The following is a 27,496-nucleotide window of genomic DNA, read 5'->3' as shown; positions in this document are numbered from 1 at the left end:
TGGCAAACAGCTCGAACATCATTCATTATTCATTGTTCTATTTTTCTATCGTCAGACGCTTAATTGCACTAGAACGATGGTTCTGAAGGGCCCAATGGGTCCGGGTTTTAAACGGGAACAGGTGAGATGATGATTAAGAAGATGACAAGGGAGGAGTGAGGGATGTGTAGAGGATAGAGTGATGAACTGATAACACAGATGATGGATAGAGTGCTCTGGTTGCAGGTGGTGTATATGATGCGAGTAGGGCCCAGTGTTTTCCTTGATCACGTGACCTGGACAGGAAGAACTCTGTCCCCTTGTTAAACACAGGACCCTGGTCTGATGGTAATGAAGAACTCCTTGACCTAAATATGTCATGGATTTGGAATATATGGGGCTGAACAGGTACTTCTGGATCGACCCACAAATCAAGTCTGTCTGTGTTCATCTGTCTGTCACTGACGGTGTGTGTCCATCTGATTTTCCAGATGCTGGTGACCACCCCTGAGAAGTGGGACGTGGTGACCAGGAAGAGCGTTGGAGACGTGGCCCTGTCCCAGATTGTAAAGCTCCTCATCCTGGACGAGGTGCATCTGCTACACGAGGACAGAGGACCAGTTCTGGAGAGCCTGGTGGCCAGGACACTACGACAGGTTAGTCCCTCTCTGTCTCAGCATAAGTCTCTAAAAAATATAAATATATATTGGTAGCACTGGTGCGCCGAACTTTAAAAGTTAGTAGAACAAAATAAAATGTAGAAACACCAGAAAAGCAGATTTTTTAAAATGATTTGAGATAAAGCCTGTTTTGGGCATATATTAATTATATCTACTTTTGAAGCACATGGTGTGGCTAGAAACTATAACCCTTTAAAGACTTTGTTTATTGTCAATTATTATATATATATATATATTATATTTTTTATATATTTTTAACCTTACTTAAACAGTAACCTATCCAACAATAACCTATTAAAAGCAGTTCTGTAACAATGAGGTTTGTGCAGTAGGCTATAGGCCCAATACATTATCACTGCATATTTGCTATGCTTGAATTGACCTGCCAATGTTGTTCTTCTCAGATGATTTAAGCATTCAAAACGTATGGTTTATGATCACACCGGTTCTAGATCAGTTGTTGTATTACTTTGAGGCCCAGCTGAGTGAGCATACATTTTAATAATGTGCTTTTTATTTATTTCACTGGACTGATGGTCAGTTTCAGAGGGGGGTGCAGCAGAGGGTCTGCCCCTCACCATCCCTCTGCTCTCCCTCCCTCCGCTGTGACCAAAAAGGGGACGTCTTCCAGCTGATGGTGAAACTCGAGTCTCATGCTCATATTCATGTTACTCCTATGACCAGTGGAAGTGAAATATTCCTCCATATAAAAATAGACACAAGTTGCCAATAATAACAATGCAAGCATTTCGATACACTTTGCTGCTCATCCATTGCAGCTGCAGTGCTGGTTGAAATGCGAGTGGAAGAAAGGAGAACCTAATTTAATGGCGTATAAAAGTGTTCAATAAAAAGTGGTTACAGTGTTGAATAAAACTGTAAACGTGAACTCACTTTGCTCTCTAGTCATGGTTTTAAAATCTCACAGTATCAATTTAGCTGGGCATCGACTGCAGACACGGTAATCTGAGCCATCCGATTGGCCAGCTGTAGGCCTATAGGTGCACTTGATTTGCTCTCTGGGCTGGCGAGTATGGCACTCGGAGGCAGCGGCACAGCGAAGCCGAATCATAACAATTATTCTGGGTGATCACATGGTTTTGCAGTCTTAATGGTGCCCCCAAAATAAAATTCCAGGTCGTACAGCAAAATATTTTCGAGCATATGCGACCAAAATGGTCGCACTTTAGAGCCCTGGTCCCAGCCCTTATCCTACCCTGTCCCCCCCTTCCCTTGTCCCCTCTCACCACACTAGCCTGGTGGTCAGCCCACTCCGACAGGTCAGTCCCTCCCCCTATCATTACACTAGGGTCTCCTCACCATGGTGAACATTCTGCACAAGGACATTCATATTAATATTAGTACAACACAGTCATTCTCATTCAACCATATCAGGTTTCTGTCATTGTTAAACATTGTAAGGGTTTTTGTCTAGTCTTGGTTTGTGGAGCTGTGTGTTTACCTAAGTCAGAGTGATTTAGCTTTAGTTACCCTGTCTGTCTGTGGGCTGTGCTGCCTGTGCTTTGTGTTTCTGCGTCTGAGTGGGATGCCTGATTCCCTCTTATGATGATTGACAGCGTCCTGCGCAGGGATCAGCCCAGCCGTTTGGGATATTAGAGTGATTATGCAAATTTAGACAGCCTGGGAAATGGCAGCCATCGTTCCGGAGTGTCCCGCAACCGTGTTCCATTGTGACGAGCCTGCGTCAGGTGTCAATCCCAGCCAGGGAGGAAATGAATAAATGGAGCGGGGATAGAGAGATGCATGGTAGGAATTTTCATGGTCTCCTAGGTGATGAGGGATTGGAATGTTTTTTTTTTTTCCATGGGCAGACACACACACACACACACACACATCAATATACCAATATGAATGTTAAAATATTGATAATAGACATAAAAGTTGGAGATGAAAGAGAGGAGTGTTGAGAACAAAATGGAGAAAGAGACCGATCAGAGAGGGGAGAGACTGAGAGAAGAATACTGACAGGATATATTGCTGCTTTTTATTTATTTATTTATTTATTTTAGTGTGCTGTGACGTCGGGGACCTCTGGGTGGGTAAGGTTAACCGCCAGGTAATTGAAAAGCAGTCTGTACGTCTGACCGCTGTTGACTCCATTCACAGCCTATTCATGTGCAGCTCTAGCTGCTATCACTGGAGAAGGGCTGAGGGAGTGTCCTGTGAGGCCACACCCCTACCTAGAGACTCTCCTAGACCGCACACTGCTGCCTCTTTGTCTGTCTCTTCGCGTTTGTCTAGGGTGTTATAAACACTATAACTAGCGTTTGTCACGGAGCCGTGGGCTGTTATGAAGGCATATAACATGTCTTATAATGCATTATGACTGTTCATTTGGTCTATACACAGGCAGGTACTTCAGAGGCAGTGTGTTTAGTTTTTTTTGCACATAAAATCCAAGATTGATCCAACCGTCCTGAGATGTCTTTCCTGTGTTTCTCCAGCCAGCGTTTGTAATTAAGGTGTTTGTGCCGTACTGGAGACAACAGTCAACAGCACATTGGAAGGTGTCTTTAAGACACTGTCAATTATTGATTGGCGCACAGTAAGCAAGATTGTCGCCTCTGGAAGTACAAAAAGGAGTCCACCTCATCAATTAAACATGACGAGGTAGAGGGGAAACAACACAAGAGTTCTCCGAAGGAGAAGGACAGGGACTTTAGTCCTCTGGTTTCCAAGAAGAGACAAATCAGTCAGAGCACAGGGAATTCTGTGGGGGTCCAGTAACCCTGAAGTTGTGGTCTGTGGGGGTCCAGTAACCCTGAAGTTGTGGTCTGTGGGGGTCCAGTAACCCTGAAGCTGTGGTCTGTGGGGGTCCAGTAACCCTGAAGCTGTGGTCTGTGGGGGTCCAGTAACCCTGAAGTTGTGGTCTGTGGGGTCCAGTAACCCTGAAGCTGTGGTCTGTGGGGTCCAGTAACCCTGAAGCTGTGGTCTGTGGGGTCCAGTAACCCTGAAGGTGTGGTCTGTGGGGTCCAGTAACCCTGAAGCTGTGGTCTGTGGGGGTCCAGTAACCCTGAAGCTGTGGTCTGTGGGGGTCCAGTAACCCTGAAGCTGTGGTCTGTGGGGGTCCAGTAACCCTGAAGCTGTGGTCTGTGGGGGTCCAGTAACCCTGAAGCTGTGGTCTGTGGGGGTCCAGTAACCCTGAAGCTGTGGTCTGTGGTTGCTCTACAAGTCTTCAGGCCTCAGCCACAGTCATAACCCACAAATCATATCTCACATATGATCATATCAATATTTAGGTTAACCATCAAAGTTGCGGTAACTTTGATCCAGAACACACAGGAGTACATGGAACAACCAGACTTCAGAATGATATGTGTTTCAGTGAGACAGTGAGGAAGGGTGATGGTGTGTATCTTTATTGAGAAATGACAAGCTTAGATGGACATATAAACCATTGGAGAAACGCGCTCAGGCCACAGTAGAGAAATCCACCATATCTTATTCCTCCTCAACTGAACCCACAAATATAGACACATAAGAAACCGGAGTCTTTATGGTTCACTCTTTCTCCCTCCCAAAGATGTTCAGTAATTGCATTTTTTTTTTTTTTTTTTTGGAAGTCGACATACTTAGCATCCATTCCTACCCACAATACTCCAGGAGTTGAAGGACCCCAAACCCATTGCACATATACCCCCAACCCTAACTACACACACACATACATACACACACACACAAATAAACTCACACGAGCACACACACATCCCTCCTGTCCAATTACCGCTACACCTGACAGGCTAACCTAATTGTTAGTGTTTTCTGCTGGAGGAACCATGGCTGGTGCTCCTGACACAGGAGGAACAGGGTGCTTAAGTTCACATCTTTTAACCTCATGAATATGGAGTTCTCTGCCTCTAAATTAAGTTGAGGCTCTAAAGGATGTTTTATTTTCCTCCTTTCTCTTTATGTAAATATAAGATGATCACTGAAGCAGTTATCACGTGATGTTTTGCTTGTCAAAAGTTTTGGTTTATTTAATTTTCTCCCGTCGTCAGGTAGACTCACCCCAGGCTTTATATTGCTCCGGAGATAAACTTAGGTTATTACCTGCATCACCGTTCATCACTGGAGGCATTAATGTGGATGGCTCTTTGGTAAAGTATCATAGATGCAGAAGTGTTGAAAACTGTATAATGAACTATCGCTGATCATGTAATGTGTTGGTATTGCTGAAACATTGAATAGACTATCTGGGACAAAGCTCAGGGAAAGCAGCCGCCCTCGAGAGCCCATTAAGTGAGAGTAATGGAGAAATGGTGTGTGTAAGAAGCCCACTATCCACTCAACCAGGCTGACTTGGGCACTGTTAATGAACATAATGTGTATCTACAGTATGGGCCGCTTTGTTACCACTGTGCTGACACAGTGCTGTGTGTGTGTTAGGCTGGTCCGGGCCAGGACTATCGGCTGCCAGGGATTGGCTGGGCCCTATCTTGATAGAGGGTATAAACGGGTACTGCATCACATTAAAAGCCTTACCAATCTTCCCTGTCACACTCACCTCAGGAGGCAAGGAGATGGGCCTCTCACACATACACTCACGCTCTCTCCCTCACTGCTCTCTGTCTGCATCGGTCTGTTCTCTCTCCCTCACTGCTCTCTGTCTGCATCGGTCTGTTCTCTCTCCCTCGCTGCTCTCTGTCTGCATCTGTCTGTTCTCTCTCCTCGCTGCTCTCTGTCTGCACCTGTCTGTTCTCTCTCCTCGCTGCTGTCTGCTCTCTGTCTGCATCTGTCTGCACCTATCTGTTCTCTCTCCCTCGCTGCCCTCTGTCTGCACCTGTCTGTTCTCTCTCCCTCGCTGCTCTCTGTCTGCATCTGTCTGTTCTCTCTTCCTCGCTGCTCTCTGTCTGCATCTGTCTGTTCTCTCTCCTCGCTGCCCTCTGTCTGCACCTCTGTTCTCTCTCCCTCGCTGCTCTCTGTCTGCATCTGTCTGTTCTCTCTTCCTCGCTGCTCTCTGTCTGCATCTGTCTGTTCTCTCTCCCTCGCTGCCCTCTGTCTGCATCTGTCTGTTCTCTCTCTTCCTCGCTGCTCTCTGTCTGCATCTGTCTGTTCTCTCTCCCTCGCTGCCCTCTGTCTGCACCTATCTGTTCTCTCTCCTCGCTGTCCTCTGTCTGCACCTATCTGTTCTCTCTCCCTCGCTGCTCTCTGTCTGCATCTGTCTGTTCTCTCTTCCTCGCTGTCTGTCTGCATCTGTCTGTTCTCTCTCTCCTCGCTGCCCTCTGTCTGCATCTGTCTGCTCTGTCTGCATCTGTCTGTTCTCTCTCCTCGCTGCTCTCTGTCTGCATCTGTCTGTTCTCTCTCCTCGCTGCTCTCTGTCTGCATCTGTCTGTTCTCTCTTCCTCGCTGCTCTCTGTCTGCATCTGTCTGTTCTCTCTCCCTCGCTGCCCTCTGTATGCACTTATCTGTTCTCTCTCCCTCGCTGCCCTCTGTCTGCACCTGTCTGTTCTCTCTCCTCCCTGCTGCCCTCTGTCTGCATCGGTCTGTTCTCTCTCCCTCGCTGCCCTCTGTCTGCACCTGTCTGTTCTCTCTCCCTCGCTGCTCTCTGTCTGTCTGCACCTCTCTCCTCTCTCTCTGTCTGCACCTGTCTGTTCTCTCTCACTCGCTGCTCTCTGTCTGCATCTGTCTGTTCTCTCTCCCTCGCTGCTCTCTGTCTGTCTGTCTGTTCTCTGTCCCTGCTGCTCTCTGTCTGCATCTGTCTGTTCTCTCTCCCTCGCTGCTCTCTGTCTGCATCTGTCTGTTCTCTCTCCCTCGCTGCTCTCTGTCTGCATCTGTCTGTTCTCTCTTCCCTCGCTGCTCTCTGTCTGCATCTGTCTGTTCTCTCTCCCTCGCTGCCCTCTGTCTGCACCTGTCTGTTCTCTCTCCCTCGCTGCTCTCTGTCTGCATCTGTCTGTTCTCTCTCCCTCGCTGCTCTCTGTCTGCATCTGTCTGTTCTCTCTCCCTCGCTGCTCTCTGTCTGCATCTGTCTGTTCTCTCTCCCTCGCTGCTCTCTGTCTGCACCTGTCTGTTCTCTCTCCCTCGCTGCTCTCTGTCTGCTCTGTCTGTTCTCTCTCCCTCGCTCTCTGTCTGCACCTGTCTGTTCTCTCTCTCTGTCTGCTGCACCTGTCTGTCTCCCTCGCTGCCCTCTGTCTGCTGTTCTCTCTCCCTCGCTGCCCTCTGTCTGCACCTGTCTGTTCTCTCTCCCTCGCTGCCCTCTGTCTGCACCTGTCTGTTCTCTCTCCCTCGCTGCCCTCTGTCTGCACTGTCTGTTCTCTCTCCCTCGCTGCTCTCTGTCTGCATCTGTCTGTTCTCTCTCCTCGCTGCTCTCTGTCTGCATATGTCTGTTCTCTCTCCCTCGCTGCTCTCTGTCTGCACCTATCTGTTCTCTCTCCTCGCTGCTCTCTGTCTGCACCTGTCTGTTCTCTCCCCTCGCTGCCCTCTGTCTGCACCTGTCTGTTCTCTCTCCCTGCCCTCTGCTGCCCTCTGTCTGCACCTGTCTGTTCTCTCTCCCTCGCTGCCCTCTGTCTGCACCTGTCTGTTCTCCCTCGCTGCCCCCCTCTGTCTGTTCTCTCTCCCTCTGTCTGCACCTGTCTGTTCTCTCTCCCTCGCTGCCCTCTGTCTGCATCTATCTGTTCTCTCTCTTCCTCGCTGCTCTCTGTCTGCATCTATATGTTCTCTCTCCCTCGCTTTCTTTCTCTCCCATTCGCATTCTCTCTCCCACACACACAGACAAACCTACATGGTCTTTCTCTCTCTGAAGTGTTTGCACGTAGCCCACCTCTCGTGTAAGACAACACTTCTCTCACTTCTTCCCTGTCGAGGAGACTGGTGTAGGGAAGCATCCGGGTTTGATCCAAATCACCTACTGAAATCACTGTGTCATGACTGGTGAAGTCCAGTCAGATTGTGATGTCATCATTGTGGGACTTTGCTGTAAGATGTCCATTCAGAGTACGTCATCATGGTGTGACCTTTGACCTTGGTGTGGGTTTATTCCAGGTGGAGTCAACCCAGAGTATGATCCGTATCCTGGGTCTGTCGGCCACGCTGCCCAACTACCTGGACGTGGCCTCCTTCCTCCACGTCAACCCCTACATCGGACTCTTCTACTTCGACAGCCGCTTCAGACCCGTGCCCCTCGGACAGAGCTTCGTCGGCATCAAGACCACCAACAAGGTGACCACATACACACACACACACGCATCAAGCTGACCATACTGCCAGAGCTCATGTGTCTTTAGCAGGGCCAGGAGTTTTGTTTTACCACGTTCTTCTGAATCATTTGATCTGGTCAAACGTAGGTGAAAGGGGATACCTAGTGAGTTGCTCAACGGAATGCATTCAACTGAAATGTGTCTTCTTCATTTAACCCAACCCCTCTGAATCAGAGAGGTGGGGAGGGGGCTGCCTTAATCCATGTCCGTGTCATCAGTACCCGGATAGCAGTTGTTGTTGGGAGGTAACTGCCTTGCTCAAGGGCAGAATTGCAGGTTCGATTCGAACCAGCGACCTTTCGTTTACCTGTCCAATGCTCTTAAACAGTTCTAACACAGCCAATATGTGTTTCTCTCAGATCCAGCAGCTTCATGATATGGAGGAGGTTTGCTATGAGAAGGTTCTGGAGCAGATCAGAAATGGACATCAGGTAAGGCTCTCTGTACTGTACTGTGTGTGTGTGTTAGTCTGTCTCCCTCTCCAGCCCCTAGCTGACTCACTCCCCCAGCTTCCAGAGTTGTGGATTCATCCATTTCCACTTAGCCCCATCTGCGCTGTGTGTTGAGTTCCCAGTCCAGCCTGCTGGTTCTGTCTGTATCCCCTTAACATATACCCACACACCTATGCGAACAACACGTACACACACTTAGGCACACCACGAGCGCGCACACACACGTGTGTATGTGTGTGTACACATTGTCTCATTCAAACACACACACAGTGCACAAGTAAATGAATCTGCACACAGTTTGCCTGCAATCAATACATGTTTTTAAAAGGACCAGAAATACTGTACCAGGTTCTGGTATCTGAATTGGAAAATGTGGTTTGTGTTTTCAGTCTCACAGTCGGCGAGTCTAGATGTGATGTCATCTTTCTGTCTGTGGGTCACAGCCCTGAAGCCAAAACTCTCCAATAGGGAGCATCTGTCTAGGCTCCATATTAAATTGTCAGAAATGGCTGTGACATATATTAATTTCATCTGGGAGGGTGATAGATGGAATTGTCTGGATGAAGCCCCCTGGCCCTCCTGTGCTGGGGTTTCAGCCCGGCAGACGGAACTTTAATAAGCTTTCAAACCAGCGGTTACCGTGGACGCTTCCCTCCTCACAGCTCTGCACTGATAAAACAACTTCAATAAATAACAGTTTGCTGCAGTGGGCCCACAGCGAGGGGATGGAAGAGACGCCAGGCTAGGCTACGCTGCTCAATCTGTGCTAACCCCTGCTTAGTATAGGTAACCCTGCAGAAAGAGTTTTAACTTGAGGCTTATTAATAGAATAGACTGTTTGATATCACATTGACATATCGTGTGTGTGATGTACAGCATCACATTAAGAGAATGTTTCACTTCATCTGGCGTTGCTGCCGCAAGTCATTTCCAAACCCCAGACATTCTGTGATTTCTTAAGTCACTGTGCTGAGGAGATGAAACTATCCAGCTATAGGCCCTGCTGCTGCTGCCTTCAACATGGCTGAATGATGACACATTAGACTTGAAGAGAAAGAAAATACGTTTCAAGCTGACATTTCAAAAATGTTTTGAGCTTGTAATGCATCATAATTAGAGGTCGGCCGATTATGATTTTTTTCCAACGCCGATACCGATTATTGGAGGACCAAAAAAGCCGGTACCGATTAATCGGACAATTTACATTTTTAAAATTGATAATAATGAAAATTACAACAATACTGAATGAACACTTATTTTAACTTAATATAATACATCAATAAAATCAATTTATCCTCAAGTAAATAATGAAACATGTTCAATTTGGTTTAAATAATGCAAAAACAAAGTGTTGGAGAAGAAAGTAAAAGTGCAATATGTGCTATGTAAAAAAACTAACGTTTCAGCACCTTGCTCAGAACATATGAAAGCTGGTGGTTCCTTTTAACATGAGTCTTCAATATTCCCAGGTAAGACGTTTTAGGTTGTAGTTATTGTAGGAATTATAGGACTATTTCCTGAAGTTTGATTGAAGTTTGAAACGCTATTAGCGCGCACTAACTAGCTAGCCATTTCACTTCAGTTACACTTGCCTCATCTCGGGAGTTGATAGGCTTGAAGTCATAAACAGCGCAATGCTTGATGCACAACGAAGAGCTGCTGGCAAAATGCACGAAAGTGCTGTTTGAATGAATGTTTACGCGCCTGCTTTTGCCTACCACCGCTCAGTCAGATACTTAGATACTTGTATGCTCAGTCAGATTATATGCAACACAGGACACTCTAGATAATATCTAGTAATATCATCAACCATGTGTAGTTAACTAGTGATTATGATTGTTTTTTATAGGATAAGTTTAACGCAAGCTAGCAACTTAGTCTGGTTAGACTGTAAACTCTCCTCCCAGACCCATATCAAACATCTCCAATCCAAAGTTAAATCTAGAATTGGCTTCCTATTTCGCAACAAAGTATCCTTCACTCATGCTGCCAAACATACCCTTGTAAAACTGACCATCCTACCAATCCTCGACTTTGGCGATGTCATTTACAAAATAGCCTCCAATACCCTACTCAACAAATTGGATGCAGTCTATCACAGTGCAATCCGTTTAGTCACCAAAGCCCCATATACTACCCACCATTGCGACCTGTACGCTCTCGTTGGCTGGCCCTCGCTTCATACTCGTCGCCAAACCCACTGGCTCCATGTCATCTACAAGACCCTGCTAGGTAAAGTCCCCCCTTATCTCAGCTCGCTGGTCACCATAGCATCTCCCACCTGTAGCACACGCTCCAGCAGGTATATCTCTCTAGTCACCCCCAAAACCAATTCTTTCTTTGGCTGCCTCTCCTTCCAGTTCTCTGCTGCCAATGACTGGAACGAACTACAAAAATCTCTGAAACTGGAAACACTTATCTCCCTCACTAGCTTTAAGCACCAACTGTCAGAGCAGCTCACAGATTACTGCACCTGTACGTAGCCCACCTATAATTTAGCCCAAACAACTACCTCTTTCCCTACTGTATTTAATTTATTTATTTATTTTGCTCCTTTGCACCCCATTATTTTTATTTCTACTTTGCACATTCTTCCATTGCAAATCTACCATTCCAGTGTTTTACTTGCTATATTGTATTTACTTTGCCACCATGGCCTTTTTTTTGCCTTTACCTCCCTTATCTCACCTCATTTGCTCACATCATATATAGACTTGTTTATACTGTATTATTGTGACTGTATGTTTGTTTTACTCCATGTGTAACTCTGTGTCGTTGTATGTGTCGAACTGGTTTGCTTTATCTTGGCCAGGTCGCAATTGTAAATGAGAACTTGTTCTCAACTTGCCTACCTGGTTAAATAAAGGTGAAAAAATAAATAAAAAACCTTGGCTTACTGCATTCGCGTAACAGGCAGGCTCCTTGTGGAGTGCAACGAGAGAGAGGCAGGTCGTTATTGCGTTGGACTAGTTAACTGTAAGGTTGCAAGATTGGTTCCCCGAGCTGACAAGGTGAAAATCTGTCGTTCTGCCCCTGAACGAGGCAGTTAACCCACCGTTCCTAGGCCGTCATTGAAAATAAGTATCTGTTCTTAACTAACTTGCCTAGTTAAATAAAGGTATAAAAAAAAATATATATTAAATCAAATTTTAAAAAACCTTTAAATCGCCCCCCTAATTAATTGGCCATTCCGATTAATCGGTCAACCTCTAATCATAATGCATCATGTAAAATGTGCTACAACATATTCAGCACAGCTTTGGTGGCTCTCCTGTCTCACAAACTCATTTGACTGCTGCTATTGGACAAATTATACTTTTTATTTTACTAGGCAAGTCAGTTAAGAACAAATTCTTATTTTCAATGACGGCCTAGGAACAGTGGGTTAACTGCCTGTTCAGGGGCAGAATGACAGATTTGTATCTTGTCAGCTCGGGATTCGAACTTGCAACCTTTCGATTACTAGTCCAACGCTCTAACCACTAGGCTACCCTGCCACCCTTACTGGAATATACATTTTATTCCCCCTTCCAAAGATCTATTTCTCTCTGTGTGTGTGTCCAGTGAATGTTTGGTAGTGACGTAGTGGTAAAAAATATTAGGTGGGTAAACTGATCGGCGGGTACAGTGACATTTTCTGAGACTCATTATGATACATTACATTAGATTAAGATACATTACATTATGATACATTACATTATGATACATTACATTATGATACATTACATTAGATTAAGATACATTACATTATGATACATTACATTAGATTATGATACATTACATTATGATACATTACATTAGATTATGATACATTACATTATGATACATTACATTAGATTATGATACATTACATTATGATACATTACATTATGATACATTACATTATGATACATTACATTATGATACATTACATTAGATTAAGATACATTACATTATGATACATTACATTACATTAGGATACATTACATTATGATACATTACATTATGATACATTACATTAGATTAAGATACATTACATTAGGATACATTACATTATGATACATTACATTAGATTAAGATACATTACATTAAGATACATTACATTATGATACATTACATTATGATACATTACATTATGATACATTACATTATGATACATTACATTAGATTAAGATACATTACATTAGGATACATTACATTATGATACATTACATTAGATTAAGATACATTACATTATGATACATTACATTAGATTAAGATACATTACATTATGATACATTACATTAGATTAAGATACATTTCATTAGGATACATTACATTATGATACATTACATTGGTATAAGGATATCCCTACCGGCCAAGCCCTCCCTAACCCGGACGACGATAGGCCAGTTGTGCATCGCCCCATGGAACTCCCGGTCGCGGCCGGCTGCGACAGAGCCTGGGCTCGAACCCAGAGTTTCTGTTGGCACAGCTAGCACTGCGATGCAGTGCCCTAGACCACTACGCCACCCGGATTACATTACATTGATACATTACATTATGATACAGTGACAGAGGAGGGATGACACTTCTGAGCTCTGCAGCAGAACCGGAATCAATGGTGGCACATTATCTGTTATGAGGCTCCCTCTGTGACTGGTACAAAGATAGAGGAAGGAAACATACCCTTCAGGCCTGTACTCACACACACAGACACACACACACTCACACATGGATATTAACATGCTAACTCTTATCTCCTCTCCCACTGTCTCTCATATTCTCTCTCCCTCCCTCCTCTCTCTAGTCCCTTTATAGTGTCCTTAAAAGACAAGGGGGAAGTAGGTAGGGAGGGAGGGAGGGAGAGTCCTTTGCCTCCATCTCATAACTGTCTTGTATTTCTGTTATTGATTGTTTTGTCCGTGGTATTGACTGTTTTACAAGGGCAGACTGAGTGTAATAGGAAAATGACAGCCCTTCTCTGTCCTTTTAACAAAAGATTAAAATGGCACCGTGACCTTCTTCTGTTCTCATACAGTACAGCAGGAGAGAAGTATCTGCAGTCACAATGGATCTTTACTGTGGCAAGGAACGTAAAAGCACAGTAGTGCTTTTAGATGAAAGAGGAATGTTGTAGCGAACAGTATGGGCTGACCTCTACCTCTATTTCTCTGTGTTTTGACCTTTGACCCCAGACTGATCTGTGTCTGTGTTCTCTGCGTCTTCCAGGTGATGGTGTTTGTCTATGCTCAAGACTGACTACTCTCCGTCCTCTGTGTTTTCCCCTTTGACCCAGACTGACCCGTGTCTCTGTTCTCTGTGTGACCCAGGTGATGGTGTTTGTCCACGCTCGTAATGCCACGGTGAGGACAGCCATGGGGCTGATCGAGATGGCTAAGAACCGGGGAGAGTCTTCCTTCTTCCAGCCAGACCATGGACCTGACTACGGCCAGTGTGAGAAATCAGTAAGGAACATACGTTGGTTTATTTCTGTTTCAGGTGAGGAGTAACTATTGGTTAGGAGTAACTATTGGTTAGGAGTAGACCTGGGTTAGGAGTAGACCTGGGTTAGGACTAAGTACTGATTAGGACTAAGTACTGGTTAGGACTAAGTACTGATTAGGACTAAGTACTGGTTAGGACTAAGTACTGGTTAGGACTAAGTACTGGTGAGGAGTAGATGTGGGTTAGGATAACTACTGGTTAGGACTAAGTACTGGTTAGGACTAAGTACTGGTGAGGAGTAGATGTGGGTTAGGATAACTACTGGTTAGGCGTAAGTACTGGTTAGGATAACTACTGGTTAGGTGTAACTACTGGTTAGGAGTAGATGTGGGTTAGGATAAGTCCTGGTTGGGTGTAACTACTGGTTAGGAGTAGACGTGGGTTAGGAGTAACTACTGGTTAGGAGTAGACATGAGATAGTGTTGGCTGCAGGGATTGTCAGGACCATCTGAGTCTTTACATGGAGCACAGGTACAGTGTGCCAGGGTTAAGAGGCTTACATGAGTTCACGTTAGATAAAGGTCATCTATGTTACTATACCTGGACACACACATGAATCACCATTCTTCTAGACAGTGTTGACTCAATTCAGTGCACCACTGCTGTAGACTGTTACTCCTACCCCTGTTTATCGTGATAGTGTTTGAGTGTACTATAGTTACTGTATCTGTAGACTCCAGTCTACTGGAGAGTGTACTAAAGTAACTGTATCTGTAGACTCCAGTGTACTGGAGAGTGTACTAAAGTAACTGTATCTGTAGACTCCAGTGTACTGGAGAGTGTACTAAAGTTACTGTAACAATGGACTCCAGTCTACTGGAGAGTATACTAAAGTTACTGTAACTATAGACTCCAGTCTACTGGAGAGTGTACTAAAGTTACTGTAACAATGGACTCCAGTCTACTGGAGAGTGTACTAAAGTTACTGTAACAATGGACTCCAGTCTACTGGAGAGTGTACTAAAGTTACTGTATCTGTAGGCTCCAGTCTACTGGAGAGTGTACTAAAGTAACTGTAACAATGGACTCCAGTGTACTAAAGTTAATGTATCTGTAGGATCCAGTCTACTGGAGAGTGTATTAAAGTAACTGTAACAATGGACTCCAGTGTACTAAAGTTAATGTATCTGTAGGATCCAGTCTACTGGAGAGTGTATTAAAGTAACTGTAACAATGGACTCCAGTCTACTGGAGAGTGTACTAAAGTAACTGTAACAATGGACTCCAGTGTACTAAAGTTAATGTATCTGTAGGATCCAGTCTACTGGAGAGTGTACTAAAGTAACTGTAACAATGGACTCCAGTGTACTAAAGTTAATGTATCTGTAGGATCCAGTCTACTGGAGAGTGTACTAAAGTAACTGTAACAATGGACTCCAGTCTACTGGAGAGTGTACTAAAGTTACTGTAACTATAGACTCCAGTCTACTGGAGAGTGTACTAAAGTAACTGTAACAATGGACTCCAGTCTACTGGAGAGTGTACTAAAGTTAATGTATCTGTAGGATCCAGTCTACTGGAGAGTGTACTAAAGTAACTGTAACTATAGACTCCAGTCTACTGGAGAGTGTACTAAAGTAACTGTAACAATGGACTCCAGTCTACTGGAGAGTGTACTAAAGTTACTGTAACAATGGACTCTAGTCTACTGGAGAGTGTACTAAAGTTACTGTAACTATAGACTCCAGTCTACTGGAGAGTGTACTAAAGTTACTGTAACAATGGACTCCAGTCTACTGGAGAGTGTACTAAAGTTACTGTAACAATGGACTCCAGTCTACTGGAGAGTGTACTAAAGTTACTGTATCTGTAGGCTCCAGTCTACTGGAGAGTGTACTAAAGTTACTGTATCTGTAGGCTCCAGTCTACTGGAGAGTGTACTAAAGTTACTGTATCTGTAGGCTCCAGTCTACTGGAGAGTGTACTAAAGTTACTGTATCTGTAGGCTCCAGTCTACTGGAGAGTGTACTAAAGTTACTGTATCTGTAGGCTCCAGTCTACTGGAGAGTGTACTAAAGTAACTGTAACAATGGACTCCAGTGTACTAAAGTTAATGTATCTGTAGGCTCCAGTCTACTGGAGAGTGTACTAAAGTAACTGTAACAATGGACTCCAGTGTACTAAAGTTAATGTATCTGTAGGATCCAGTCTACTGGAGAGTGTACTAAAGTAACTGTAACAATGGACTCCAGTGTACTAAAGTTACTGTATCTGTAGGCTCCAGTCTACTGGAGAGTGTACTAAAGTAACTAACAATGGACTCCAGTGTACTAAAGTTACTGTAACTATAGACTCCAGTCTACTGGAGAGTGTACTAAAGTTACTGTAACAATGGACTCCAGTCTACTGGAGAGTGTACTAAAGTTACTGTAACAATAGACTCCAGTCTACTGGAGAGTGTACTAAAGTTACTGTAACTATAGACTCCAGTCTACTGGAGAGTGTACTAAAGTAACTGTAACAATGGACTCCAGTGTACTAAAGTTAATGTATCTGTAGGATCCAGTCTACTGGAGAGTGTATTAAAGTAACTGTAACAATGGACTCCAGTCTACTGGAGAGTGTACTAAAGTTACTGTAACAATAGACTCCAGTCTACTGGAGAGTGTACTAAAGTTACTGTAACTATAGACTCCAGTCTACTGGAGAGTGTACTAAAGTAACTGTAACAATGGACTCCAGTCTACTGGAGAGTGTACTAAAGTAACTGTAACAATGGACTCTAGTGTACTAAAGTTACTGTAACTATAGACTCCAGTCTACTGGAGAGTGTACTAAAGTTACTGTAACAATGGACTCCAGTCTACTGGAGAGTGTACTAAAGTTACTGTAACAATGGACTCCAGTCTACTGGAGAGTATACTAAAGTTACTGTATCTGTAGGCTCCAGTCTACTGGAGAGTGTACTAAAGTAACTGTAACAATGGACTCCAGTGTACTAAAGTTAATGTATCTGTAGGATCCAGTCTACTGGAGAGTGTACTAAAGTAACTGTAACAATGGACTCCAGTCTACTGGAGAGTGTACTAAAGTTACTGTAACTATAGACTCCAGTCTACTGGAGAGTGTACTAAAGTAACTGTAACAATGGACTCCAGTCTACTGGAGAGTGTACTAAAGTAACTGTAACTATAGACTCCAGTCTACTGGAGAGTGTACTAAAGTTACTGTAACTATAGACTCCAGTCTACTGGAGAGTGTACTAAAGTAACTGTAACAATGGACTCCAGTCTACTGGAGAGTGTACTAAAGTAACTGTAACAATGGACTCTAGTGTACTAAAGTTACTGTAACTATAGACTCCAGTCTACTGGAGAGTGTACTAAAGTAACTGTAACAATGGACTCCAGTGTACTAAAGTTACTGTAACTATAGACTCCAGTCTACTGGAGAGTGTACTAAAGTTACTGTAACAATGGACTCCAGTCTACTGGAGAGTGTACTAAAGTAACTGTAACAATGGACTCTAGTGTACTAAAGTTAATGTATCTGTAGGATCCAGTCTACTGGAGAGTGTACTAAAGTAACTGTAACAATGGACTCCAGTGTACTAAAGTTACTGTAACTATAGACTCCAGTCTACTGGAGAGTGTACTAAAGTTACTGTAACTATAGACTCCAGTCTACTGGAGAGTGTACTAAAGTAACTGTAACAATGGACTCTAGTGTACTAAAGTTACTGTAACTATAGACTCCAGTCTACTGGAGAGTGTACTAAAGTAACTGTAACAATGGACTCCAGTGTACTAAAGTTACTGTAACTATAGACTCCAGTCTACTGGAGAGTGTACTAAAGTTACTGTAACTATAGACTCCAGTCTACTGGAGAGTGTACTAAAGTAACTGTAACAATGGACTCCAGTCTACTGGAGAGTGTACTAAAGTTAATGTATCTGTAGGATCCAGTCTACTGGAGAGTGTACTAAAGTAACTGTAACAATGGACTCTAGTGTACTAAAGTTAATGTATCTGTAGGATCCAGTCTACTGGAGAGTGTACTAAAGTAACTGTAACAATGGACTCCAGTGTACTAAAGTTACTGTGTGTACTGTAAAGTGGCTGTGTGCTCCTAGGCTGGCTCTCCTCTTTGGCTCAGGCTACAGACAAACACCGTTATTTATGAGCATTTATTCATAAGATTTAAAGGAGAGGAAAGTGAGAGAAATTGAGGTCAGGCACCTCTTTAGAGTGGGTTCCTAGGGGGAGAGCTGTAAACAAAGAGGAAGGATGTGTGTGAGAGTCAGAGAGGCCCGCTCTGCCCCCGTAGATACCATGAACAAACTTTACAGCACTCAGATACAGGCCAATTAACAGGCCAGGGAAGTGAAGTGGAGCTCTGTCACTCGGCGTGTGTTGTCTAAGTGTTTTATCTACTGGGTGTTTGACTGCCTTCTACTTATGCTGTGAATGAGAACAGCACAGGTGTTGAATGTGCTTGAGGAGGACAGTACTGATATTTAACCTGTAGACCATGGAGTAGACTTCTGGTTGAAGATGAAGACCGAGGCGGGCAGGAAGACAGACCGGCAGGCAGACAGACCTACACACCTACAGATGTAGACAGACAGTCTAGTTTATGGTGTGTAGCCATAAAATGTGAAATTAGCATGCTATAGTCATATAAATGGATCTCTGTGTGTGTAGCTTGGCCCATGCTCTAGTCCAGTTGGACCCAACCAGACTCACTATTTCTTGTCCAGGTAGAGGAGCATATGAACAGAACCTGCTGGTCATGATTGACTGTAGCCATGGGCTCAGGATGAATAGAATCAATCACACAGGACAGGGATCAATAGACAGCCGTGCGCGCGCACACACACACACAGACCAGTGTCAGGGTTGGCCTGCTGCCCTCTCAGTGATTTCTGAAAGTCACTCTGCTCCTCTCCACCTCACACTACTCTACAACTGGGGCTACGGCATGGACCGCATTCTCACTGTGTGTGTCTTTTTGTGTGTGCGTGCATGTGTTGTGCACACACACACTCTTAATTAATGGTGTGTGTGCACGGAGAGTACACAGGGGTGTATCTGCAGCAGTCCTCACAGGACGACGGTTAGTCAGACTGTATGTCTCTCCGTATTTAAATCTCCCCCAGCAGAGAGAGAGAGAGCAGTACAGCAACATGAGGCAGAGTGATAAATCTACTAACCTTTCCTTTATTCCTCGGGGCCAACGCAAGATTGATGTGCCTCTAATCTTCCCTCCGATTTATATGGGGAAATGTATAAATATACAAATCATATCACTTTTCATGCTTTGTAAATCTGCAAATACACATGAGAGATTGTCGTGGCCTGGTTTGACAGAATGGATATGAATTAGTTGAAGATAGTGTGTGTGTGTGTGTGTATGCCTGTGAATATACATATTTAATTGTGTGTAGCACAATAATACACTTAATTATCTGTTGTTTATGATACGTGTAAGACATCAGAAAAAAAATGGACATCAGAAATGGACATCAGAAATGGACATCAGAAATGGACATCAGAAATGGACATCAGAAATGGACAATAGACATCAGAAAGCTAATCAGCTGTAAAGAGGACTGTGTGCTCCTGTTGAGCTGTGAATTCGACCCTCACTACAGATGGGACTGCAACACTTTAGTCAGTGATACAGTAAGATACAATTATTGTTACGTTCGTTTGATTTCTGATGTTAACCTTTAAATAGAGTAAACCCACAATTATAGCTCGTTGTTCCATGGTTTATACAGTATATGATTCAAGCTGGTTGTTCCATGGTTTATACAGCATATGATTATAGCTCGTTGTTCCATGGTTTATACAGTATGACTAAAGCTTGTTGTTCCATGGTTTATACAGTATATGATTAAAGCTGGTTGTTCCATGGTTTATACAGTATATGATTAAAGCTGGTTGTTCCATGGTTTATACAGATTAAAGCTGGTTGTTCCATGGTTTATACAGATTAAAGCTGGTTGTTCCATGGTTTATACAGATTAAAGCTGGTTGTTCCATGGTTTGTACAGATTAAAGCTGGTTGTTCCATGGTTTATACAGATTAAAGCTGGTTGTTCCATGGTTTATACAGATTAAAGCTGGTTGTTCCATGGTTTATACAGCATATGATTAAAGCTGGTTGTTCCATGGTTTATACAGTATATGATTAAAGCTGGTTGTTCCATGGTTTATAAAGTATATGATTAAAGCTGGTTGTTCCATGGTTTATACAGCATCTGATTAAAGCTCATTTTTCCATGGTTTATACAGTATATGATTAAAGCTGGTTGTTCCATGGTTTATACAGATTAAAGCTGGTTGTTCCATGGTTTATACAGATTAAAGATGGTTGTTCCATGGTTTGTACATATTAAAGCTGGTTGTTCCATGGTTTATACAGCATATGATTAAAGCTGGTTGTTCCATGGTTTATACAGTATATGATTAAAGCTGGTTGTGCCATGGTTTATAAAGTATATGATTAAAGCTGGTTGTTCCATGGTTTATACAGCATCTGATTAAAGCTCATTTTTCCATGGTTTATACAGTATATGATTAAAGCTGGTTGTTCCATGGTTTATACAGCATATGATTAAAGCTGGTTGTTCCTTGGTTTATAAAGTATATGATTAAAGCTGGTTGTTCCATGGTTTATACAGCATCTGATTAAAGCTAATTTTTCCATGGTTTATACAGTATATGATTAAAGCTTCTTGTTCCATGGTTTATACAGCATATGATTAAAGCTGGTTGTTCCATGGTTTATACAGCATATGATTAAAGCTGGTTGTTCCTTGGTTTATACAGCATATGATTAAAGCTGGTTGTTCCATGGTTTATACAGCATATGATTAAAGCTGGTTGTTCCATGGTTTATACAGCATATGATTAAAGCTGGTTGTTCCATGGTTTATACAGTATATGATTCAAGCTGGTTGTTCCATGGTTTATACAGTATATGATTAAAGCTGGTTGTTCCATGGTTTATACAGTATATGATTAAAGCTGGTTGTTCCATGGTTTATACAGCATATGATTCAAGCTGGTTGTTCCATTGTTTATACAGATTAAAGCTGGTTGTTCCATGGTTTATACAGATTAAAGCTGGTTGTTCCATGGTTTATACAGCATATGATTAAAGCTGGTTGTTCCATGGTTTATACAGCATATGATTCAAGCTGGTTGTTCCATGGTTTATACAGTATATGATTAAAGCTCGTTGTTCCATGGTTTATACAGTATATGATTAAAGCTGATTGTTCCATGGTTTATACAGCATATGATTAAAGCTCGTTGTTCCATGGTTTATACAGTATATGATTAAAGCTGGTTGTTCCATGGTTTATACAGATTAAAGCTGGTTGTTCCATGGTTTATACAGATTAAAGCTGGTTGTTCCATGGTTTATACAGTATATGATTAAAGCTGGTTGTTCCATGGTTTATACAGATTAAAGCTGGTTGTTCCATGGTTTATACAGCATATGATTAAAGCTGGTTGTTCCATGGTTTATACAGCATATGATTAAAGCTGTTTGTTCCATGGTTTATACAGTATATGATTAAAGGCTGGTTGTTCCATGGTTTATACAGTATATGATTAAAGCTGGTTGTTCCATGGTTTATACAGATTAAAGCTGGTTGTTCCATGGTTTATACAGATTAAAGCTGGTTGTTCCATGGTTTATACAGATTAAAGCTGGTTGTTCCATGGTTTATACAGATTAAAGCTGGTTGTTCCATGGTTTATACAGATTAAAGCTGGTTGTTCCATGGTTTATACAGATTATAGCTGGTTGTTCCATGGTTTGTACAGATTAAAGCTGGTTGTTCCATGGTTTGTACAGATTAAAGCTGGTTGTTCCATGGTTTATACAGTATATGATTAAAGCTGGTTGTTCCATGGTTTATACAGATTAAAGCTGGTTGTTCCATGGTTTATACAGTATATGACTAAAGCTGGTTGTTCCATGGTTTATACAGATTAAAGCTGGTTGTTCCATGGTTTATACAGATTAAAGCTGGTTGTTCCATGGTTTATACAGATTAAAGCTGGTTGTTCCATGGTTTGTACAGATTAAAGCTGGTTGTTCCATGGTTTATACAGATTAAAGCTGGTTGTTCCATGGTTTATACAGATTAAAGCTGGTTGTTCCATGGTTTATACAGACTGAAGCTGGTTGTTCCATGGTTTATACAGATTAAAGCTGGTTGTTCCATTGTTTATACAGCATATGATTAAAGCTGGTTGTTCCATGGTTTATACAGTATATGATTAAAGCTGGTTGTTCCATGGTTTATAAAGTGTATGATTAAAGCTGGTTGTTCCATGGTTTATACAGCATCTGATTAAAGCTCATTTTTCCATGGTTTAGACAGTATATGATTAAAGCTGGTTGTTCCATGGTTTATACAGCATATGATTAAAGCTGGTTGTTCCATGGTTTATACAGCATATGATTAAAGCTGGTTGTTCCTTGGTTTATACAGCATATGATTAAATCTGGTTGTTCCATGGTTTATACAGCATATGATTAAAGCTGGTTGTTCCATGGTTTATACAGCATATGATTCAAGCTGGTTGTTCCATTGTTTATACAGATTAAAGCTGGTTGTTCCATGGTTTATACAGATTAAAGCTGGTTGTTCCATGGTTCATACCGCATATGATTAAAGCTGGTTGTTCCATGGTTTATACAGCATATGATTAAAGCTGGTTGTTCCATGGTTTATACAGCAAATGATTCAAGCTGGTTGTTCCATGGTTTATACAGTATATGATTGGTTTGTACAGATTAAAGCTGGTTGTTCCATGGTTTATACAGATTAAAGCTGGTTGTTCCATGGTTTGTACAGATTATAGCTGGTTGTTCCATGGTTTGTACAGATTAAAGCTGGTTGTTCCATGGTTTATACAGATTAAAGCTGGTTGTTCCATGGTTTATACAGCATATGACTAAAGCTGGTTGTTGCATGGTTTATACAGCATATGATTAAAGCTGGTTGTTCCATGGTTTATACAGTATATGATTAAAGCTGGTTGTTCCATGGTTTATACAGTATATGATTAAAGCTGGTTGTTCCATGGTTTATACAGGTTAAAGCTGGTTGTTCCATGGTTTATACAGATTAAAGCTGGTTGTCCCATGGTTTATACAGATTAAAGCTATGCGTAATAAATGGATTGCATATAGATGTACTTATGCTATGTCAACAAACGCTATAGTCTTCTAATTGTTAAAGTTTTTACCAATGCCTTATTAAGACGTTAATAAGCAGAACATAAAATGAAGTGTTAGCAAAGGACCTCCAGAGTAGTAGTTGAGCTCTCTCCTCCATTGTCCTGCTGTCCTCGTGTCTGTCTCTTTGTCCGTGCACCTGTCAGTCTTGTATTAGTGGGGAAGTGAGCACGAGGCTGATTCCACTCTAAGCCCACACAGAGATAATGCATGACTTATTTGTGCTGGGAAATTGGCCCACATTAATATTTATAGGTGATTTTTAATCTCCCGTATGCATATGTAGTGGAGTATACAGCACCTCTAAGGTCAGTTATATAATTTGGCATTATTTATCCTCCCTTTTAAAAGTCAAAAGTGATTCCAGTATATTTTCTCTCTCATAATGTTCATTAATTGACTCGGGGGTTGAAGAGGCTGTCAATCTAGCTTAGATATCTTAATGCAGCCACTAGAATAAAGAGTGCTGCTGGAATAATGGTTATTTATTGAGCTAGTTCATCATGTCTATGCAAATCATGTCTATCAGAGTGAAAGAGTCAACGTTTCTCATTAAGTGGAACATTTAAATGGTCAGACCATCTGTTGGCCTGTCCATACTACTTTTGAAAAGGGTTCTCTCGCATGTGTGTGCACATGTAATATGTGTGTGTGTGTGTGTGGTGTCAGTGTACGAGTGCATGGTGAGTATGTGTGTGAGAACTCCACCCACACTGAGGAGCCCACTAGCGTGTCCTCTCCAGTTTGATGGGTCCTCAATGTGAGATGAAAGGTGCTCTGTCACAGCGACCCAGCACCAGAGAACAGTATAGTGGCTCAGCTGTGGGGATGAAGAGCCACCTAGTGGTCAGGTTAGGGTACAGCAGGACAGGACAGCTCTCCTCCGCACCGCTTTAGAGCCATCTGTTCTAGTCAGTGAAGTGGTTTGGTATGGCGTGTACACCAGTATGTATGGTGTAGGTCTATTGTATGGTGCTGAGAGCCAGTTTGAGTCAGTATAGCTGTAGACAGGGTGGTTTACTGCTTGTTTTAGTTTGAGATGTTGATTTGTATCGAAGGCCAGCCTCATTTAGTGGAGAGGTACTGAGAGGTGCTGATGATCTAGTGTAGACTGCAGACAGGAAATAGGTATTTCCGATGGATGGGTGGATGGATGGATGGATGCCCATTGATGTGGATGAAAGGATGATGACTGTCTCTCTCCTTCTCTCTTATCCAGCCCTCTCTCTTCCTCTCCCCCTCATCTTGTTTTTTTATCTCTCACTCTCTCTGGAGTCTAGGGGGGGTGTGGCGGTGGTGAAGTGTATCTTTCATCTTCTGCACTGTACTGTATCTTTGATGGGGTTTCATGTCCTGTTGTGTTGACAGGGTGTCTGTCGGAGGGAAGCGTTTAGCTCTGTAGACGTTCAGACGCGGCGGAGACGCTAGGCCACCTGGGACTCCACGCCGCCCGCCTGCCGATACACAAGACCTCAACGCGCTCATTAATGTCTATATTTGCCTTCGTTTGGGGCTATTTTTACACCGCCAATGATCTTATGAACATGTCTGAGTTGCTGTGACGATCTGTCACTACTGTACGCCCAAGCTGATAGCGCAGACTAAAGTGTGATAAACTGCAATGAGACAGAAACACACTCAGAGAAAACACACGCACACACAGTCGGATACAGGTAACACACTCAATCACTGACAACCACAAGATGACTGGATGTGTAATACAGTGCTATAGATAAATAGACAGACGGGTGCAAGAAAAGTACTGCGAAGGAAAATACACATTTTAGTGTAACAGCTCATTTGCAGTCTGGTAGCCTGAGGGACCGGTCTAACATGTAACCGTGGTCATGCAAACCAACCCACTCTCTCTCTCTCATCGTCCTGTTTAATTGCTACATCATCAGGTTGTAAAAGGCTGAGTTGAGTGTGTGGTTCCGCTGTGCCTCCCACTGTGTCCCTCTGAGAAAACAAAGAACTGCTGTCACACACTGGCTGCCTGGCTTTCATCTCCTCACTCACTCACTCACTCACTCACTCACTCACTCACTCACTCACTCACACATGCATGCATGCATGTAAGCACATAACACACTGTAAACACATGCCACGTGCACACACACACACCCCTCCACCCCATACATAGACCTACATATTGTTTATACTGTACTGGATGTACTGCAGAAATGTTTTGATCAGACACACAAAGGGAGAGAGAGAGCAAGAACGATAGGGGGAAAAAAGTGCGGAGGTTAAAGTGGAGTAGAGTGTGAGTAAGTGGCAGCTCCTCCGCCCACTCAGTCTGTCAGCTCCTCCGCCCACTCAGTCTGTCAGCTCCTCCGCCCGCTCAGTCTGTCAGCTCCTCCGCCCGCTCAGTCCGTCAGCTCCTCCGCCCACTCAGTCCGTCAGCTCCTCCGCCCGCTCAGTCCGTCAGCTCCTCCGCCCGCTCAGTCAGCTCCTCCGCTCCTCCGCCCACTCAGTCCGTCAGCTCCTCCGCTCCCAGCTCAGTCCGTCAGCTCCTCAGTCCGTCAGCTCCTCTGCTCCTCCGCCCACTCAGTCCGTCAGCTCCTCCGCTCCTCAGCCCACTCAGTCCGTCAGCTCCTCCGCTCCCAGCCCACTCAGTCCGTCAGCTCCTCCGCCCGCTCAGTTCGTCAGCTCCTCCGCCCACTCAGTCCGTCAGCTCCTCCGCTCCTCCGCCCACTCAGTCCTTCAGCTCCTCCGCACGCTCAGTCCGTCAGCTCCTCCGCTCCTCCGCCCACTCAGTCCGTCAGCTCCTCCGCTCCTCCGCCCACTCAGTCCGTCAGCTCCTCCGCTCCACCGCCCACTCAGTCCGTTAGCTCCTCCACTCCTCCGCCCACTCAGTCCGTCAGCTCCTCCGCTCCTCCGCCCACTCAGTCCCAGCTCCTCCGCTCCTCCGCCCACTCAGTCCGTCAGCTCCTCCGCTCCTCCGCCCACTCAGTCCGTCAGCTCCTCCGCCCGCTCAGTCCGTCAGCTCCTCCGCCCGCTCAGTCCGTCAGCTCCTCCGCCCGCTCAGTCCGTCAGCTCCTCCGCCCGCTCAGTCCTCAGCTCCTCCGCCCGCTCAGTCCGTCAGCTCCTCCGCCCGCTCAGCAGCTCCTCCGCCCAGCTCAGTCCGTCAGCTCCGCCCGCTCAGTCCGTCAGCTCCTCCGCTCCTCCGCCCGCTCAGTCCTCAGCTCCTCCGCCCGCTCAGTCCGTCAGCTCCTCCGCTCCGCCTCCGCCCGCTCAGTCCTTCAGCTCCTCCGCCCGCTCAGTCCGTCAGCTCCTCCGCTCCTCCGCCCACTCAGTCCGTCAGCTCCTCCGCTCCTCCGCCCACTCAGTCCGTCAGCTCCTCCGCTCCTCCGCCCACTCAGTCCGTCCGCTCCTCCGCCCACTCAGTCCTTCAGCTCCTCCGCCCACTCAGTCCGTCAGCTCCTCCGCTCCTCCGCCCACTCAGTCCGTCAGCTCCTCCGCTCCGCCCACTCAGTCCGTCAGCTCCTCCACTCCTCCGCCCACTCAGTCCGTCAGCTCCTCCGCTCCTCAGCCCACTCAGTCCGTCAGCTCCTCCGCCCGCTCAGCTCCTCCGCCCGCTCAGTCCGTGAGCTCCTGCGCTCCTCCGCCCACTCGGTCTGTCAGCTCCTCCGCCCACTCAGTCCGTCAGCTCCTCCGCTCCTCAGCCCACTCAGTCCGTCAGCTCCTCAGTCCTCAGCTCCTCTGCTCCTCCGCCCACTCAGTCCGTCAGCTCCTCCGCCCACTCAGTCCGTCAGCTCCTCCGCTCCTCCGCCCACTCAGTCCGTCAGCTCCTCCGCTCCTCAGCCCACTCAGTCCGTCAGCTCCTCCGCTCCTCAGCCCACTCAGTCCGTCAGCTCCTCCGCCCGCTCAGTTCGTCAGCTCCTCCGCCCACTCAGTCCGTCAGCTCCTCCGCCCACTCAGTCCGTCAGCTCCTCCGCTCCACCGCCTACTCAGTCTGTCAGCTCCTCCGCTCCTCCGCCCACTCAGTCCGTCAGCTCCTCCGCCCGCTCAGTCCGTCAGCTCTTCCGCCCGCTCAGTCCGTCAGCTCCTCCGCCCGCTCAGTCCGTCAGCTCCTCCGCCCGCTCAGTCCGTCAGCTCCTCCGCCCGCTCAGTCCGTCAGATCCTCCGCCCGCTCAGTCCGTCAGATCCTCCGCCCGCTCAGTCCGTCAGATCCTCCGCCCGCTCAGTCCGTCAGATCCTCCGCCCGCTCAGTCCGTCAGCTCCTCCGCCCACTCAGTCCGTCAGCTCCTCCGCTCCTCCGCCCACTCAGTCCGTCAGCTCCTCCGCTCCTCCGCCCACTCAGTCCGTCAGCTCCTCCGCCCACTCAGTCCGTCAGCTCCTCCGCTCCTCAGCCCACTCAGTCCGTCAGCTCCTCCGCTCCTCACCCCGCTCAGTCCGTCAGCTCCTCCGCCCACTCAGTCCGTCAGCTCCTCCGCTCCTCAGCCCACTCAGTCCGTCAGCTCCTCCGCTCCTCCAGCCCACTCAGTCCGTCAG

At 45.0% G+C, this 27,496-nt stretch overlaps 1 protein-coding gene across 2 annotated transcripts in view; it reads left to right on the top strand.

Moving 5' to 3' along the window:
* The window catches only part of ascc3 (activating signal cointegrator 1 complex subunit 3), a 146,285-nt gene that overhangs the window by 62,719 nt on the left and 56,070 nt on the right, over positions 1–27,496 (top strand). For both annotated transcript variants that reach the window (XM_024385525.2, XM_024385526.2), the window contains exons 12-15: positions 471–635; positions 7,659–7,835; positions 8,233–8,304; positions 13,617–13,751. In XM_024385525.2, the coding sequence (XP_024241293.1) occupies positions 471–635; positions 7,659–7,835; positions 8,233–8,304; positions 13,617–13,751 (549 nt within the window). The remainder of the gene's footprint in view (positions 1–470; positions 636–7,658; positions 7,836–8,232; positions 8,305–13,616; positions 13,752–27,496) is intronic.

Source organism: Oncorhynchus tshawytscha, linkage group LG23, assembly GCF_018296145.1.
Source record: "Oncorhynchus tshawytscha isolate Ot180627B linkage group LG23, Otsh_v2.0, whole genome shotgun sequence".
NCBI lineage: Eukaryota > Metazoa > Chordata > Actinopteri > Salmoniformes > Salmonidae > Oncorhynchus > Oncorhynchus tshawytscha.
This window is presented reverse-complemented; position numbering and strand designations above follow the sequence as displayed.